The sequence below is a fragment of the Lissotriton vulgaris genome, chromosome 3_1 (genome assembly GCF_964263255.1).
Source record: "Lissotriton vulgaris chromosome 3_1, aLisVul1.2, whole genome shotgun sequence".
NCBI lineage: Eukaryota > Metazoa > Chordata > Amphibia > Caudata > Salamandridae > Lissotriton > Lissotriton vulgaris.
The window spans coordinates 1,940,521,996-1,940,541,488 of NC_141689.1; the positions used below are offsets into that span (position 1 = coordinate 1,940,521,996).

Consider the following 19,493-nt stretch of genomic DNA (forward strand, 5'->3'; position numbering starts at 1 on the left):
AAGCAGAATATGACAACATGAGAGTCCGCCCGGACACCAACACGGCGAACTGCCAGCAAGGCTGGTAAACGTCCAACGACCCAACTGAACAGCCTTCAGCCTCCTGCAACGGAGAACAAGAAAGCAGAGCCACCAACCACCAGTCCGCATCAAAGAGTCATCCAGAAAAGCCCCCCAAGGCTACAGACAGACATGCGCAGTGACCGTCGGAGAGGAAACAAACACAAACGGACGACATCAGAACAGATGATCGACATCCAGCCACCAACACTGAACTACCCTTACCAGGGCAGGCACAGGAACCCCCAGATCGAAATCCAGACGATAGGGGCGTAAATGAGAAAAACAAGATAACTAACAAAGGGAGAGGAGCCCAAGGTACTTTCACCAACAAGCAGGCGGACAGAATACCCGGACCCCCAACCAAAGTCACACTGGAGGGCAAGTCCCCAACACCAGGGACCGAAAACAGACTCCAGAGGCCAAGTCAGTGTATGATGCCCAAACACCAAACCCAACAGCGTCCCAAGTGAGCCCCAATGTACATCCATTCCAGAGAAGGAATCAGGAAGCAAGAGAAACCGTGACCCACGAGGACCAGGCAACCCTCACGGACATGGAGCATTGCCTCAGAGAAAAAAGAAGCAGATTCAACCAAACAACCATTTAAGGAAGAACACAATCCCCCTCCAATGAAAAAGCTCAACCAGAGGTGCCAGAACCGCAGCAAGGCACGAGGGAAGGAACACAGGCCAAAAGGAAAACCAATACGAGAGGTCAAAAGGACAGGGGCATGGAGAGAAGCATCCCGCAAACCGAAGGAATCAAGAAGCCCAATGAATGAGCAGAGGCAGGAACACCTCCAATGACACCAACTGGCATGTGACAGAACCAAAACATCAATCCAACCAAGGCAGAGCCATCACCGGACAAAGGCCTCCGTGAGACATCCCACCATCCACATCAGAAACCAGGGGAAATCCAACATGGACTCGGGAAATAACAGGAAGGAACGGATGTGTCGAAGAATAACCCCAAGATCCGACCCCAGCATAATAAGTCCATGCAGGTCCACAACTTCCTCCCACACCGTGACACGGGAAGAACCCGGAACACAGCTGGCCCTCACGGGAAGGGGAAGGGATTCCCGAACATGCAAGGCAGCCGCCACCGCAGGACCCAACAGCTGCTGAAACAACGCAAGGCAATTCCAGAGAACCAGAAGAACCCTCCGCGGAAAAAGAATGACCAGCAACAACCATAGGAAGTAGGAGCACCCCAAAAGCGTACCATGACCATGGAAACCAGTGAAAAGAGCCCCAGTCCGGGAGCAGCACGCTGCAGGCATGTCACCCTATGATCCCAAGAAGTGCAGCAATCAAAGGATATGATAACGAAGAGCATCAAAAACTATTCAACATCTAACAGCTCTACGACATACAAAGGTGAAGTCCAAACTGTAACGAAACCCGGGCTAGAACCAGGGACCTACAAACCCACAGTCAAACCCCCTCCCATGCGAGCAAAACAGGGAGGCCTGAAAGCAGGGAACATCAAGTCCGTTAAAGCAGGACACAGTAACATGCAAAATGAGAGGGGCAGTCAGGAGAAGAGAACACGGACGTGACCAACCAGCGTGACCTGGAGGGGAGCCAACAACATACTGAGTATGCAGAAGCACAAGTGGATGGAAACACCAAACCCTACAAGCACCAGCGAGGCAAGCACTAAATAAATACATTCAGTATCAGAAGCGGACACAAACCATGAGCAAAATCAGCCCCCCCCCCACTTGCCCGCCATAAAAAATGACCAACAGCAGGAAACCAAATGCTGAGGCCACAAACAGGAAGGCGTGCAGGGAAATGCACATAGGACTTACGAAAAAGTACCACCTGGGGAAACCTTCACAAATTAGGCAGGAGTCGAACCCTGGTCCGTGAGGGTGGGCACCCCGGAAAACACGCCGGGACTGCCACAAGCACAATGGCGGCATCAGGAGGCACCAATAAACATACAGAGTCCGCTAGAGCAGGACTCGGCAACACGAGTAAACAATATTAGGCCCCCAGATAAGACGCTGAGTCTGCAAAGGCAAGACTCAGTGTCAGTAGCAGAAACAGAACCGGCACTGAAAGCAAGACCCCATTAGTCCGCTAAAGCAGGACGGGGGAATATGCATAAAGTGCCCAACAAGGGGGGATAAAAACAGAACAAATGACACTGCATCCCCCCAAAACGGAGTTCAAGAGTCCGCTAAAGCAGGACCGCCGCCCCCCTACATCAAGGCACGTACCATAAGGAAAACGTCCCAGGCCAGCCATCGGCACGCCCATGAAAATCATGACAGAAGCCAGAGGCAGGACGACAACCCCCCAAATCATTAGAGGGGAAATACCCACATACGAACAAGCAAGCCAAGAAGTGACCTTATCAAGCACAACACCTCCACTAGCCGCCAGAAGGCGTGCAGCATACATGGCCCTAAACCACAGCAAGACGGTATGAAGCCACGCCCCCTCCCTGGCCGGCAAACGAGCCCACCGAGCCTGCCGCTGGAGACGTGGAAGCGGACAACCACGAGGAAGGAGGGAGCCCCCTTGCAACAGTAAGAAAAGAAGCAAGGCACGCCGAGTCTGCCAAAACAGGACACAACAGTACAGCCAAACCAAACATGCATGTGGAAAGGAGGGAACCGTCGAGCGAACCACCATCCCCCCCCCCCCCCCCCCCCCCCCCCCCATGTGCATTGTCAATTTAAATAAATGCGGAAAAATACTAGCTTTAGCAGCGTCTTTTGCTTGTGGCAAAAACAAATGTGGATAAATACCGAAAAAATGCCCCAAAAATAAATATGGATAAATACAGACGGAAATGGCAAACAAATAAATACCATAAAACCGGGAGCCCTAATTATGATACATTAATATTTAACAGAAAAAAATGTTTACCAATTTTTTGTTAGTTAGGTAAACTTTCTGACTTTTTTCTGTAGTTTGCCATAGGGAGGTTCGACAGGTGAGGTGGTGATCTTACTTCGGTAAAGTATAGGGAGAATTGAGAAAATAAAGTTTAATCTTTATAATTGATTAGTACAATTATTTTTATGTTCTATTTCATGGTAATTCATTTTTTGTATTTGCTTGTATTAAAACACACGAGGTTCATATATCCCCAGTTACCACTATCACAATCACACAATGATTGCAAACCATCCAAGAGGGTTTGTAGGTACCCAAAAACTGACAGCACTGCAAGGCCATAGTTTTGACATACCATGTCCTGTACAAATCTTTGGAACATATTGTCACATATCACAACACAGAACACATCACACAACATTTTAAGATTGAACTCCCTTAAAGCTAAGCACAGGGTAGACCGTTTTGACTTATTCCTGTTCCCAGGATGCACCAATTGTGGCTCTGGGTAGCAACAGATTTGCAGTGTAAGGATACCTTACATTAAAATGCTCTTAAACTGAGCCCCAAAATGTAGGAGGGACTTTTGAGGTCAGATAAATAGAAGTGGAAGGAATGGAACAGCTCATAGAGTCATCAGGTCCTGTCATAGGCACAGAAGGTAAATGTTGTCAAAGTTGTTGTTGTCTAGTAGAAGGTCTGCCTCTAGGACTTCATCGCGAAGGCCTCCAAAGAAGGAGAGAGTGGTTAGATCTTCCGACTCTGAGTACTCTCAACTCTACTCACCTTCTCGGCCAAGGTCGCCTACGCCTCCATTGCCGCAGAAGAATCCCACTCTTCCACCTCTTCCTCCACTTCCGAGGACTCCTCCTCCTCCTCTTCCAAAGACTACTCCTCCGCCTCCGCCACCTCCTCATGGCCCTCCTGCTCTTCCGCCACGGCTTTCTCCAAAGTCTGTCTCAATGCCACGCTTCCCCTCACCACCTAAGGGGACGCCACAGCCGAAGACTCTGGCTCTGCCTCCGCAGCTTCCACTCCCGACCAGGCCGGTGGAGCGTCCAAGGCCTCGGAGGTCCAGATCGCGTTCTAGATCCCGATCCGGGCGAAGACACTGCTGTAGGAGTGACCGGCGTTCATCTACACGGTCCCAGCGTCGTCCCAGGAGACGCAGGTCGAGATCCCGTCATATTTATTTATTTAGTGTGCTTTGGTATCGCGCACAGCTACCCCAACGGGGTGTCCCGGCGCTCCTGTGTAACTACATGCAGACCTTAGATGGTTATTTGAGGCAGAAGTCAATCAGCAGAACAGGTGAGTTTTAAGTACTCGCCGGAAAGGTTGTTCATCTTTGATCAGCCGGATGGCATTAGGAAGTTTATTCCAGAGGGCCGCTGTCAACACTGGGAAAGTTTTCCCACCTGAGCGGGTTTTCCTGAATCTGGGAACAGAAAGGAGGTTTTTTGATGAGAAACGTAGAGTCCTGAAGTTATTATAAGGGATCAAACAAGAAGACAGATATGCGGAGCCTTTACCTTGCATGGCCCGATGAGCTAGTACCAAAGCTTTAAATTCGTCCCTCTTATGCAGTGGTAACCAGTGAAGTTCACGGCGGTGGGGGGCAATGTGCTCACGTAGGGGGAGACCGGTAACCAATCGCACCGCCGCATTCCGTACTGTCTGAAGGCGATGACTGAGCCCTGCAGACAGGCCAGAATAAAGGCCATTGGCGTAGTCCAGGTGCGAAGTAATTAACGCCTGAACTACAATCTTCCTGGTATTACTAGGCAGAAAATGAATGAACTTTTTTATCATTCTGATCTTGGCTAGACAGGCAGTGGAGACTGTATGCACTTGATGATGAAAAGTAAGGTTGGAATCCCATCTCACTCCAAGATTCTTCACAGAGTCTTTTGGGAGAGGGGGGGCACTTAAGTCGGTAGGCCACCAAATATTGGGGTACAATGGAGAAGGCTGGTGGAAAAAGAGAACCTCCGTTTTCCCAGCATTCAATCTTAGGAAATTATTGTCCATCCAGTGGGCAATTGTACGGAGGCAATTTTTAAATGGATCAAATGTTGAGGGGGAAATGTTATTGAATGAAAACATAAGCTGGATATCATCAGCATAGGAGGTGACCTTTATACCAGTTTGGGCGATGATATTGAAAAGTGGGGAAAAGTAAACATTAAATAAGAGGGGGCTCAGCGAGGAGCCCTGAGGGACTCCCCACCGAAGCGGGCGACTTTCTGAAATAAATGGAGAGTAAACACTGCCTGGTTCCGGCTGGACAAAAAGGCTGAAATCCATCCTAAGGCCGTGCCCTGAATACCTTTCGAATGCAGGCGGTCAAGGAGGAGGGGGTGGGAGATGGTGTTGAATGCTGCCGACAAGTCCAGCAGCACCAACACCGCTCTTGATCCCTCGTCTAGCCTCCATCTTACTGCGTCTGACATCTCGATAAGAGCCGACTCGGTGCTGTATCTTGGTCTAAAGCCTTGCTGAGAATCATGAAAAGCACCTGATGTTTCGAGAAAGCTAGCTAGTTGTTGTTGAGCAAGTCTTTCTAGTACTTTAGCAGGGGCGGGCAATAGAGAAATGGGCCTGTAGTTAGCAGGATCACAAGGATCGGCACTGGCCTTCTTAATTATCGGAACCAGACGTGCTTGTTTCCAAGTGTCAGGGAAAAGTCCCAGCTGTAATGAGTCATTCCATATTCTATTCAGGAAGGGATTAAGGATGGGAGCTAAAGATTTGTAATGTTTAGCCTGCCATGGGTCCAGCCGAGAGCCAGATTTAATTTTAAGAAGTTCTGCAAGAGATTGTTCCGGGGAAATCTCTGCAAAGTCAACAAACAGGGACTCAGGACCAGGGAGAGAGACAGGGGTAGGACTTTTATATACAGAAGTGTTGGTAGGGAAAGAATCATAGATGGTGGCTATTTTATTCTCGAAAAAGACAGAGAGATTATCACAGAGAGTCTGTGATACCACTGGGGGTCGTTTCAATGCCAGGGGATCCGAGAAGGATCTGACTGTCTCAAATATTTCCCTTGATGAACCTTGGGAGCGATTAATTTTTTCTTCTAAAAATATTCTTTTATGTTCGATGATCTTTTTCCTATAGTTTTTCAAGGCGGCTTTATAAAGAATTTTACTATCTGGTGAGAAGGTGATTCTCCAACATCTCTCAAGACGTTTACATTCCGATTTAAGCTTGCGAAGATCATTCGAATACCATGGGGCCGAGGGAGCAGAGCGATAGGTTTTTATGGGCCTGATTGGGGCGATCTGATCGATTGCCAAAGTAATGTGGTCATTAAAATGTGTTAATCGTGTGTCGAGATCAAGGCTCATATCAAAGTGGTCAACAGATAAGAGATGAGGAGCTATGCTATCAGGGGAAATCTTACTCCAGTTTCTGCCCTGTTGTTTGGCCGGACAGACATGATGGTTTATGCAATGGCAGGGAAATATGAAGGGGACAAGCAAATGATCCGACCACACTACAGGAGCAGGATCGAGTGTATCTAGGCCTTCCAAGTTAGTGCAGATTAAATCAAGAGTGTGGCCCGCTTTGTGCGTGGGACCACTAACAACTTGATTCAGTCCGCCGACAGCCAAAGTGGACAGAAAATTGAGGAGGCAGTATCCTCTGTATTATCAATCACCCAAAACAGCATACAGATTCGTCCAGTGCTCGAGAGTATTCTCCTACTCTGTCGGACTCCCCCCACACAAGAGTGTCGCCAGTGGACGACATTGTGTCGTTTCAAGAAGTGTTATTGCGAGGAGCGGCGAAGCTAGGTATTACCCTGACGGTGCCCACACCTTCTACGTCCGTGATCTTCGAGACCCTACATAAGCGTCAGCTGTCTCGACCCATGTTGCCCTTGGTGCCGGGGCTGGAAGAACCGGCGATGGAATTGTTTCTGACGCCGGCATCAACAAGATCCGCCCCCTCACGGCTGCAAAAGAAATACAGACCCCTGACTCCGATCCAGCTTTTCTCAGATCGGACCCGGCCCCAGATTTGGTGATTGTAACGGCAGCCAGGAAACAACACGCTACTACTCCATCATCCACCGGTACCCCCCGATAAAGAGAGTAGGCAGATGGATTCTGCAGGTCATAAGGTCTGCAGCGCGGCTGCTACGTCCATGAAAGCCGCTAGTGCCATGGCTCTCCTAGGGCGATACGACCAGTCGTTGTGGGATTCCCTAGAGCAGTTTCTGGAGCATCTCCCTAGGACAAGAGGGAGGATTTTCAGGAGATTATCCATAAGGGCATGTTGGTGTCCAATCAAGTGATCAGTGCGGCGGCAGATTCCTCGCTCTTGGCTACCCATGGCTACTGCCATGGGATAAATTTGAGACGTCATGCCTGGTTGCGCCTGACGTCCCTGAAACCAGAGGCCCAGCAGAGGGTAGCCAACCTGCCGTTCTCTGGGGCGACATTTTTGGACAAACACGCTGATGAGGAGATGGCCCGCATGAAGGCGGAGGCTGAAACCCTGACGGCCGTCGGGTTAGAGAAGCCGAAGGAGCAGAAGAAGACTTTCCGCCCCTTCCAGAGGCGTTTTGGTACACAGGGCAGGGGGCAGGGTCGTCAAACTGGCCAGCAGCAACATCAGCAGCAGCAGTACCAGAGGCGGCCTTTCCAGAAGCAACAGAGGGGCAGAGGCGGCCAGCAGTCCTCCTCGACACCCAAAGGCCCGGCTGGGTCTAGGCCCTGAGGTGCTACTTCCTCCTCATCCGTTACCCGCTCCAGTGAGGGGAAGCATCCAACATTACCTGGCAGAGTGGAGAAAAATTACTCAGGACAAGTGGGTGCTGAATATTGTTTGCAATGGATACTGTCTTCGTTTCACCAGCCGGCCTCCAGCAATTCCACCGGTTTGCTTGCGGTTCCAACTGCGCGAGCTCCAGGCGAAGGCCAGTATCCTGTTAAGAAAAAGGGCGATAGAAGACGTCCCTCTGTCTCAAAGGGGAAAGGGTCTTTACTCACGTTTCTTCCTAGTGCAGAAGAAGGACAAGAACGAGTTCAGGCCCATTCTGGATTTGCGACAAGCAAACAAATGGATTCGAAGGCAAAAGTTTTGCATGCTGTCTTTGCACCAGATCTATCCTCAGCTACAGAGGGGAGACTGGCTTTGCGCGTACTTCCATGTGCCCATTCCACAGAAACACCGGAAGTTCCTGCGCTTCCTCGTCGGCACCAATCACTATCAGTACACCGTACTACCGTTTGGACTGAAGTCTGCACCCAGGACTTTTTCGAAATGCATGGCTGTGGTGGCAGCTCAACTGCGCAAGACCAGGGTGTTTGTCTACCCGTACCTAGACGACTGGTTGATAAAGGCCTCCACCTTCCAGGAAGCACAATTGCACTTCAACAGGACGGCCGTCCTGCTGAACCAGCTGGGGTTGCACATAAATATGTCCAAGTCTGTCCCGATTCCTGTGCAGTGCCTCCAGTACTTGGGAGCCTCCATCAATACCCGGACGCCCTCAGCAGGTTGATCCAAGAAAACCACAAGTGGGTCATAAACGATGAGGTGCTCGACGACAACTTCGCCATGTGGGGCACTCCAGACGTAGATCTGTTCGCCACCGCCGAAAACAGAAAATGCCGCGACTTCGCCTCGAGATATTACCAACCGGGGACTCTGGGGAACGTGTTATGGATCAGCTGGTCGAACAGCTTTCTGTACGCTTTTCCACCCATTCCCCTGATTCCGGCGGTGCTCATCAAGTTGTCCCAGTTCAGGGCGCGAATGATCCTCATCGCTCCGGAATGGCCCAGACAGTGGTGGTTCACGGACCTGCTTCACCGGTCGCTCCTACCTCACCGGCGGCTGCCGTGTCGGCCGGACCTTCTCACGAAGTTCGGGGCGCAGATGGTGCACCCCAACCTCTCATCATTGAGTTTGGCAATATGGCCACTTGAATCTTCCTGAGGATTGCATGGACATATTGAAGGAGGCTAAGAGGCCTTCCACTAGGACTTCTTATGCTTACAAGTGAAAGAGATTCTGCATCTGGTGCACGTCTAAGAACTATGATCCGACAACATGCAAGGAGGATGTCATCCTTCCATGCCTTCTGCATCAAGCTCAGTCTGGCCTTCATTTCCATTCCATTAAGGTTCACCTCGCTGCATTGACTGCATACAGGAAATGCCCTTCGCAAACATCCTTCTTCCAGATTCATGTGAAAAAGGATTTTTTGGAAGGATTGAAAAAGGTGTTCCCTCCTGTTCAACTTCCTTCGCCTTTGTGGGAGCTGAATGTGGTGCTGTCCAGGTTGATGAAGGAACCTTTCGAGCCTATTCACAAGGCTTCACTGCAGCACCTGTCTTGGAAGGCGGCGATCCTCGTGGCCATTATATCGGCCCGCAGGGTGAGTGAAATTCAGGCATTGTGTTTCCAGGAACCTTATACTGTCTTTCATGCTGCTAAGGTTGTCATGCGTACTCACCCTAAGTTCCTTCCTAAGGTGATCTCTGATATTCATGTTAATCAGGCTATAACTTTGCCATCGTTTTTCAGAACCCGTCCACTCCAGCGGAACGTTCTCTTCATTCCCTGTATGTCATAAGGGTGTTGAAATTTTACCTAGATAAGACCAAGGATATTTCTAGGTCCGACCAATTGTTTGTTAACTATGGGTCAGTCAGGACTGATCTGGCTACTTCTAAACAGTCCATCTCTAGGTGGATTGTGTCATGTATCCAGCTATGTCATCAGAAAGCGAACTAGACCTTAGGGGGTAAGCCTAAGGCTCATTCTACCAGGGGCAAAGCAGCTACAACAGCTTTGCTTCAAAATGTTCCCATTGCAGAGATCTGCAGGGCTGCCACTTGGAAGTTGGTCCATACCTTTGCTAAGCATTACTGTCTGGACTCTGATGCCATAGCAGATGCTCAGGTGGGGCAGGCTTCGTTAAGGAATCTGTTTGCACAGTAGTGGGTTTGTCTTATTCTCCACCGCAACGTTGTTTGTGGGGATAGGCTTGCCATTCTATTCACTAGATTATGATTATACACAGAGATCCCCTACTACAGAAGGAGTAGTTTCCTACCTGTAACTCCAGTTCTGTAGTAGGGGTATCGCTCTTAGTCATAAGGGCCCGCCCTCCTCCCCGGTGGAGAAAATGGTACTGTAATGTATGCTACAGACCTTGTTTTGTACACCTTCAAAAAGAACTGAAAGTAAAAGGACTATTGCTGTGCATCCTGGGATACCTAGGGTCTCTGGAGAGTTCCTTAAAGGCACGGTATCCTTTTTCCAGACACATAATGGCAGCCTATGGGGCTTGTCTGTCCATCCCTTCCTCTCTATCATTCCAAGGATTTTGTGAAGGGGAAGTTTCTTTCTTGGTGAAACTTAGCAGACTGTTCAATGTGATGTTGATGGAATATCCTTTGCATTTCTAGTTGAAGTACTTGGGCAGTGTAGCCTTGTGAACATAGGCTGCATTGTTGTCTTTAATATTCTCTTAAGTGTCTATGCAGGACTGCACTGAGGACAGCTTAAGAGATTATTTTTGATTGCCCATGGGTCCACGCACATGGGCGGGACTATTCACTAGATTATGACTATAACAGAGATACCCCTACTTCCGATTTGGAGTTATAGGTAAGAAACTACTCCTTCTTTTCATGCTCAAACACCTCATAGCACTTCAAAGTAGATAGCAAAAGGCATGCAGGCACTACATAAAACACCAAATGCCACTGCTCCAAGGCGGTAGAAGAGCGAGTGCGATATGCAGAACAGGAATACCTGAGCGTATACTAAGGTGCGTGAAGATAGTATTCTGTGGGATGGAAGAAAGAACAGACTAAAATTAGTGATGACGTAGTTCAATGTCACAATCTCAAGCCTGTACTTCGATACCTCTTTGCTCAGACTGTTAGACTAGTGCCAAATAAAAAACTAGCTTGAAACTGCATAAAAAACAAATAAAACATAAAAAAAAAAACAAGCGATGGATTCCCCAGCATGACACCTTAATGTAGATCAAGTTACCAAGGACCCCGGCCTCAGTTCAGCGACTCCATCGCCGACTTCATCAGCACGCACACCCTCGCCTCCACGGACTACATACTCCTCGGAGTCCTGAACTTCCACCTTGAGAACAACACCAACTCCACCACCTTGATCGACACCTTGCCAACCTTGGACTCAGACAGCTCGTCTCAATGCCCACCCACTCTGCTGGACACACACTTGACCCCATCTTCTCCGCAAGCTCCCACTTCTCCTTCAACCACGCCACCGAACTCCACTGGACCAACCATCGCTGCATCCACTTCACTTTCCAGAAACCCACCACACACCACCGTACCCAACAGACCCCCGCCGCAGCTGGAGCAAAACACCGAAGACCAGCTAAACACCGCCCTCGCCCGAAGCCCACCCACAGACCCCACCGACTCCAACACCGCCGCCAGTAACCTCAGGTGTTGGATCGACGACTGCACCAACACCCTTGCCCCGATCAAGAAACCCTCCAATAGATGCTCCAGCAGGAGTGCCAGATGGTTCTCCACAGTCTCCAAACAAACCTGCCGTAAACTAGAGAAGAAATGGCGCCACGAACAGAAACCGGAGGACCACACAGCCCACAAGAACGCCATGAGCCTACACCATCACCATCATCAGATCTGCCAAAAAGACCTCCTTCAAAGACCACCTCTACAACAACGCTCACAACAGCAAAGATCTCTTCAACATTGTGAAGGAAGTCTCCAACCCCAGCTGCAACACCAACGGCATCCCACCATCGCAAGACCTGTGCGACTCCCTCGCCTCCTTCTTCCATCGCAAGATCGCAGACATCCACAACAGCTTCGACAACCAGACCACCATGACAGCCAATGGCACCTCAAGCTCCACGGCCACCACCCACAGCGTACCCCTGCTCACCTGGACTAACATCAACGACGACGACACTATCAAAATCATGAACACCATCCACTCCGGCTCCTCGTCAGACTCTTGCCCACACCACATATTCTAAAGCCAACGCCACCATCGCACCCCATCTCCTCAAGGCCATCTACATCTCCTTCGAAACCGCAACCTTCCCGGAGAGCTGGAAGCATGCCGAGATCAACGCCTTGCTCAAGAAACCCAAGGCAGACGTGAGGGACCTCAAGAATTTCCGCCCATCTACCTAGTCCTGTTCTTGGCAAAGGTGATCGAGAAAACCGTCAACAAACAGCTGACCCGCTACCTCGAAGAGAACAACATCCTGGACCCGTCCCAGTCCGGGTTCCGCAGCAACTACAGCACCGAAACGGCCCTCATCGCCACCACCGATGACATCGGGGCCCTGCTGAACAACGGCAAGCCCGCGGCCCTTATCCTCCTGGACCTATCAGCCACCTTCGACGCGGTCTGCCACCACACCCTACGCACTCGCCTCTACGACGCAGGAATCTGAGACAAAGCACTGGACTGGACCACCTCCTTCCTCTTCGGCAGAACCCAGAGAGTCCGCCTCCCCCCTTTCTGATCCAAAGCCTCCAAGATCATCTGCGGCGTACCCCCAAGGATCATCCCTCAACCTGACATTGTTCAACATCTACATGGCCCCGCTCGTCCACGTCGCCAGACTACACGACCTCAACATCATCTCCTACGACACACAGCTCATCCTCTCCCTCACCAAGGTCCCACTCACTGCCAAAACCAACCTCCACGAAGGAATGAAATCCGTCGCCGAATGGATTATAAACAGCTGCCTGAAGCTGACTCAGACAAGACTGAGTTCCTCATCCTCAGCTCCACCCCCTCAGCCTGGGACGACTCCTGGTGGCCAACCACCATGGGAGAAGCACCAATACCCACCAACCACGCACGCAACCTGGGGTTCATCCTTGACTCAACACTCTCAATGACCAGACAAGTCAACGCCATCTCATCCTCCTGCTTCAACACTATCCGCATGCTCAGCAAGATCTACAGGTAGATCCCCACCAACACTAGAAGAACGGTCACCCAGGCCCTCCTCGGCAGCAGGCTGGACTACAGAAACGCCCACAATGCCGTAGCCCCAGACAAACTGCTGAAACGACTACAACTCATACAGAACGCCTCTGCCCGCATGATCCTCGACATCCCCTGACTCAGCCACATCACACTCCACCTGAAAGACCTGCACTGGCTGCCCATCAACAAGAGGATTACTTCCAAGCTCCTCACCCATGCACACAAGGCACTCCACGACACCGCACCAGCATACCTCAACAGACGACTCACCTTCTACACTCCAAACCGCCAGCTCCGCTCCACCGACCGCGCCCTAGTCGGCGGAGCGGCACCATCAAGGCTCCAAAAGAAATACAGACCACTGGAACAGGATCTGCTGTTCTTACGTGCCAATCCTGCTTCCGACTCAGTGGTGATTTTAGCAGCACGAAAATCCCATGCCACATCACCATCTCCCACTTCTCCTCCAAAAAGGAGAGCAAAAAGGTGGATTTGTCAGGACACAAGATTTGCAGCACTGCTGCTACGTTCATGAAAGCGGCCAGTGCCACAGCCCTACTAGGTAGTTATGCCCTGCTGTGCCTTGTCGGATTTCGTTCTCCACCTTGCGGATCATCTTCCAAAAGAGCACCGGGAAGATTTTCTAGAAATCGTCTAGGAGGGAGCCATGGTCTCAAATCAAGTCATCAGCGCGGCAGCGATGCCTCGATTCTCCCGCTCACGGTTACTGCCACTGGTCGACATGCATGGCTGCGATAGACCTCTCTAAAGCTAGATGCCCAGTTATGCCTACAAAATTGACCTTTTTGCGGTTCCACCCTCTTCGCTCACACTATGACGACGAAATGGCGAAAATGAAGACGGAAGTGGATACCTTAAAAGCAGTGGGATTAGAAAAATTAAAGGAACAGATGTGCTTATTCCGCTCTTACCATCACCGTTTCCCCTCAGAGAGGGTTCAAACCCCTCAATAGCAGTCTGGCAGTTCACAACAATATCAGTGACTTTACCAGTCACCGCTCAAGACACATAAGGGACGACGTGCCCAACAAGCTAACTGCAGCAAAAAATTAAATCGTCTCTTCCCCTCTTCCGTTAACCACTCTGGTAGGGGGAAGCATTGCAAATTACTTAGCAGAGTGGCAACGCATGACCACAGACGCCTGGGTCTTGAATATTGTCAAACATGGTTATCCTCTCAGATTCACTGCCCCAGCATCATCCATTCCACCAAGGTTGTCCATGTCTCGCCTCAAGCTTTTACAGGAGTAAGTCAAAACTCTTTGCTACAAAAAAGTGATGGAACTAATTCCTCTGGGTCAAGGTATCTAATCCAGATATTTCCTAGTGCATAAAAAAGGCATACAAGTTCAGGCCTATTGTCGACCTTCGCATCACCAACAAGTGGATCCGGAAGGAAAAATTCAGGAGGCTGGCTTTACACCAAATTTGCCCTCAACATCAACAGGGAGGGCTCTGTTCAATAGATCTTCACAACTCTTATTTTTATATTCCTATTGCGAAGGTTCATCGGAAATTCCTCTGGTTCATCGTAAGACAGAACCACTACCAATATGCGGTTCTACCATTCAGCCTCAAGTCAGCGTCCAGGACCTTTCCCAAATGCACGACAGTGGTGGCAGCAAACCTTCGGAAATGCAAAATCTTTGTATATCCCCATATTGACAATTGGCTGAGCAAGGCATCCACCTTCACAGAAGCCCAGGAACATTTCCTATGGCATGCGATCTGCTTCATCGCTTGGGTCTGCACGTCAATGTTCAAAAGTCCACTTTATCTCTGGTTCATGTACTACATTGCTTAGGAGCTACTATCAACAGTCTACAGGAAAAGGTGTTTCCTTTGTAGGAACGACGGTTATCCATTCTCTGAAAATGTCTCAATGTTCAGCGTATAACCCATTCAGTACGCATAGTCTCCTCACTCCTCGGGTCAATGGCTTCCTGCATATTTCTGACTTCCAATGCTCACCTCCACATTTGCCCTCTTCAAGAGTGCTTGGAGGACCAGTGGAATCAGTTCTCAGGGAACTGGCAGGACAAGATTACCCTCTCAACTCATGTTGCAGCATCTCTGCAGTGGTGGTGTACCCAGAAAAAAAATCCTGAGGGGAATGCCTTTTCGCCACCAGCCGGATCACCTACAGATATAAGGGCTATGGTTCTCGAGAGAACAGACATATCAGCCTTCTGGAACCCCGAGCAGTACACTTGACAATCAAGGCTTTTCATCCGTCATTAACAACCAACACCCTACTTGTTCAGATGGACAATACCACTACAATGTACTACCTGAACAAGCAGGGGGGATCATGGTCCAGAGCACTGTCACAAGTAGCTCAAACGATCTGGCACTGTCTCATCGCCAGGAATCTGACCTTGGTAGCTGCACATCTGCAAGGGGCACAGAATATCCACACAGACGTGCTCAGCAGGGTTCCCAATGAAAACCATGAGTGGGTGCTGAACGAAGAAGTCGTGTGAGAATTCTTCAGCTTGTGGGGCACACCTTCTACAGATCTGTTCGCCACAGAGGAAAACAAAAAAATCTGCAACTTTGCCTCCAGATTTTACCATCCAATGTCACTAGGGAATGCCCTACGGATAGACTGGTCAAACAAGTTTCTTTACGCTTTTCCTCCAATACCACTTATACCGGCAGTCCTGCACAAACTGTCCACGCCTGCCAAGATGATTCTGATTGCCACAGAACGGCATAGACAACTGTGGTTTCCGGACCTTCTTCACCGGTCTATCCGTCCACATCTCAGGCTGCCTTGCAAACCGGACCTTCTCACAAAGTTCAGAGGACCTGCCTCAGGACTGTATGGACATTTTAAAGGAAGCGAAGCAAGCAGTTACCAGAGCAGCATATGCGTTTAAATAGAGAGGATTATGTATTTGGTGTTCCTCCAAACAGATCGATCCAATCTCTTGCCAGGAGGAAGTCATTCTCCCGTATTGCCAAATCTGGCCTTCAATACTCTTCATTCGGAGTCCACCTGCCTGCTCTGATGGCATACAGGAAAAGTGCTTCCCAATCTCTTTCTTTAAGATTCCAGTTATTAAAGATATCCTAGAGGGGTTAAAGAAGGTTTTTCCTCCCATTAGATGCTATGCTCTAGCATGGGAGTTGAACGTAGTACTTTCTCGACTCATGCTACCTCCCTTTGAACCCATTCACAAAGATTAATTACAGCATCTCACATGGAAGACTGCTTTCCTGGTGGCCATTATGTCAGCTAGGAGCGTTAGTGAAATCCAGTCCCTGTGCACCCATGAGCCTTACACAGTCTTCCACTCTTCCAAAGTGGTGCTACGCATGCATCCTAATTTCCTCCCTTAAGTGGTCTCAGACTTTCACGTAAACTAGACTATTGCTTTACCCACGTTCTTTCCAAACTCTTTGTCTCCAGCGATGAGAGCCCTCAACTCGCTGGATGTTAAAAGGATACTACAATTCTATTTGGATGAGACCAAGGTCCTTCGTAGCCCGCAAAAGCTGTTTATCAAATATGGCCCAGTCCTCACAGGTTTAGCTACTTCTAAACAGTCGATATCAAGGAGGATTATCTCTTGCATTTGCAGCTGCTATCAGCTAGCCAACAAAGTTCTTTCTGGTAGGCCCAAAACTCACTGTACCCGAGTCAAGGGAGCTATTGCTGCTTTAATGAGGAATATTCCCTTAGCGAATATTTGCAAGGCAGCTACTTGGAGGTCAGACATACGTTCCCTCGACACTACTGCCTGGAAACAGATGCTAGAGCAGATGCTCAAGTAGGACAGGCATCCCTCAGAAACCTTTTAGTTAGCAGGGTTCTTTCCTAGTGTTTTCTGTCTACTCTATCGCCTCGGGGGGGGATGAGCTTGCTATTTTATTCAACGCTTATGACTAAACATGGAAATCCCCTACGAGGTAAGGGTATAGTTTCTTACCTGTAATTATAGTTCTCCAGTAGGGGTATTTCCATAATAGTCATAAGCAACCCTCCCTCCTCCCCAGTGGGGTGGACATATAATTGCATGCTCTGTTATTAGTAGTTTTGTAAAGCCGTCAAAAAGAACTGAGGTAACCCCCTCTGGCTGAGCATGATGGAATATAGGTTGTCTCTCTGCTCTTAAAGGCACAACCTACTTTTTTCTTCACTTATTATGGCAGCCTATCGGCTGCATTGTCCTGTACCTCTTCATCTGTTTCTCATAGCAAAAGGGCTTGTGAAGGTTCTTTTTTCTATGCCATTACAAAAAAGTAATGTACTGAGAGCATATATAATTACAATCTCTTCTTTTGCCATTCCAAGAGGAAGAACTCCGAGAATGTAACCTACCCCTAGGCTGCATTATGACTTTCTTAAGTGACTTTTCAAGGACTTCCCAACGAAAAGCGAACTTCGGCACTTAAGAACTTATACTTAGATTAAGTGCTCTGGGGTCACTGCAGATAGGCGGGACTATTCAACGCTTATGACTATCAGTGAAATACCCTTATGAGAGAACTGTAATTACAGGTAAGAAACTCTACCCTCCTTTGCACCAGAAAGTAGACTATGGATGAATAAGGTTAGCATCATCGGCCATACAAAAGGACATGGCTTATAGGTATTTACCAACTACAAAAAAATGTAAAGGGTGATTTTGCAATGCTTTACTAAGTGTTCTTATCCCATTACCTTTTCCAACAGCTCAGACCTTTGGGATGTAACATCATTAACGTTCCAGCTGACAACCATGGCATTATTCCTCAAGCTCTGAAAGACATACTTTCGAGGTGGAGACCAGAGGATCAAAGAACCCCTGAAAGCAAATGTCCTAAGTTCCTCTACACTATTCCAAATGGAGGAAATCCAACTGGAATCTCATTATCCACAGAACGCAAGGAAGCAATCTACAAGGTAAGAAAGAGAGAATCAACAAACAAATCCTTAACTGTTGCAACACAATCACATGGTTTAAACTAAGAACTCTAAACTTTTACATTGATCTGTTTTAACATGAGCAAAGATTACAAAATAAAAAGAGGTTATCAAAACCTCTGCAAACACCTTAATTGCGGCGTTTATGATAGGCCTATACAAGGCGCACTGGTCAGCGGGTTGAGCCGTCTGGGAGATCATGACAATTGTGGCTTGATCCAACTATTGAGGAAACAATCCATGATCCCGTCTAAAGTATTCTTAAATTATTAATTAATCAAATAAGGAGGAAGTCCATTTTTAGGTCATGTTTAGAGGAAGCTGTCATGGTCTTGTCAGTCTTGTGTAGTGACCAAAAATTCAGAAATAAATATTACATTCAAATATACTTTTAGAGTGAGTCTTTGGATCATCACTCTCCATACATTGGTATGTTTAACTGTCATTAACTTTTTGCTTCTGCCCACCACAGCAAATAGCATCTGACAATCATTTAGCCAACTTAAAGCAGCTGGCTTTCTTGTACTATGAGTGGCAGTATTTTCCCTGATCACATGGCCACATTGCATTAAAAAGAAGTGCACTTCAGTGCCAATGCTAGTCATCAAGTGATTTACTTTGCCAATGCTTTTTCCTTTCTAGACTATATCTTTTTACATTTTTAATCATCCTTGTATGTTTCATGTATTTCTTTGGGTTACAGTAATTCAAAGCCATTTGTACCTATTTTTGTACCAATAATAACGATAGTTCACTATGATGTGCATTAAAACCAAAACTGGTTTCCAAACATTTTCTACATCCATTTATCTGCATGCTATTATTCTGCTAAACATATATGAGATGATTAATGCTTTTTAGTTTACTGTTTTTATTGCAAGCAGATGGTGACGACTTTTATGTGGCAGTATATATTTTTTTCTGTTCTTTTTAGTTTAGTAGCATATGCTTTCAATAAAAAGATTTTAAAATGTAACCCTTACACCAGTTTGCCTAGGCCAGAACTCTTGGTTTTACCAACACTTGTGCTTTTAAATGTTGAAGGTTGCAGTTCATATTTTAGAAACAAGTCCTGCTCTTTCCAGAATATGATCACTAAGTCTGGGCGGAGTTCCGCTATGCGTTGACGAAGTGACATAAAACTCTGCCAAGCTACGCAGAGTTCTGCCAGCAGTGGAGTGGCTTACCTCGCTTACCTTGTGCTGTGTTTGTCCCGCACTGTAAAATGACCAAATGGCATCTCGCGCAGTGCAAGAGGGAACTGCTTCTTTCTGCAGCTCCAGTAGAAGTTCTAGATGAGAGCAGTAGCGACCATCCGCAACGAGAAATCTCACTGCAAAGTGGTCTAGCGTGGTCTAGAACTCCATGAGCTCTGCGGAGTACGGAAACTCAGCGAACGGAGCAGAGTTCACTGCCCAGGCTTAATGATCACTCGGACAAATGAGCTGTAGGATATCTGAGAAAATTGCCTATCTTACTTTGTGTCCAGCTAAGAATCAACATGTTCAACTAATTTGTGCTCTAAACAAGCCTGACTGGAATTAAAAGCAGAGAAGAAATAAAGTTAGGTGCTTTATCAAAACTGTAGAACCTTGAGATGATGAGACACATTTGAACCCTTTCATCTACGGGATACGAAAGAA

The 19,493-nt window shown here is 48.2% G+C and overlaps 1 protein-coding gene across 1 annotated transcript in view; it reads left to right on the plus strand.

The window, feature by feature from the left end:
- AADAT (aminoadipate aminotransferase) overlaps positions 1-19,493 on the plus strand; it is a 348,907-nt gene that overhangs the window by 176,111 nt on the left and 153,303 nt on the right. The window contains exon 6 of the mRNA XM_086962429.1: positions 17,620-17,829. Coding sequence (XP_086818555.1) covers positions 17,620-17,829 — 210 coding nt within the window. The remainder of the gene's footprint in view (positions 1-17,619; positions 17,830-19,493) is intronic.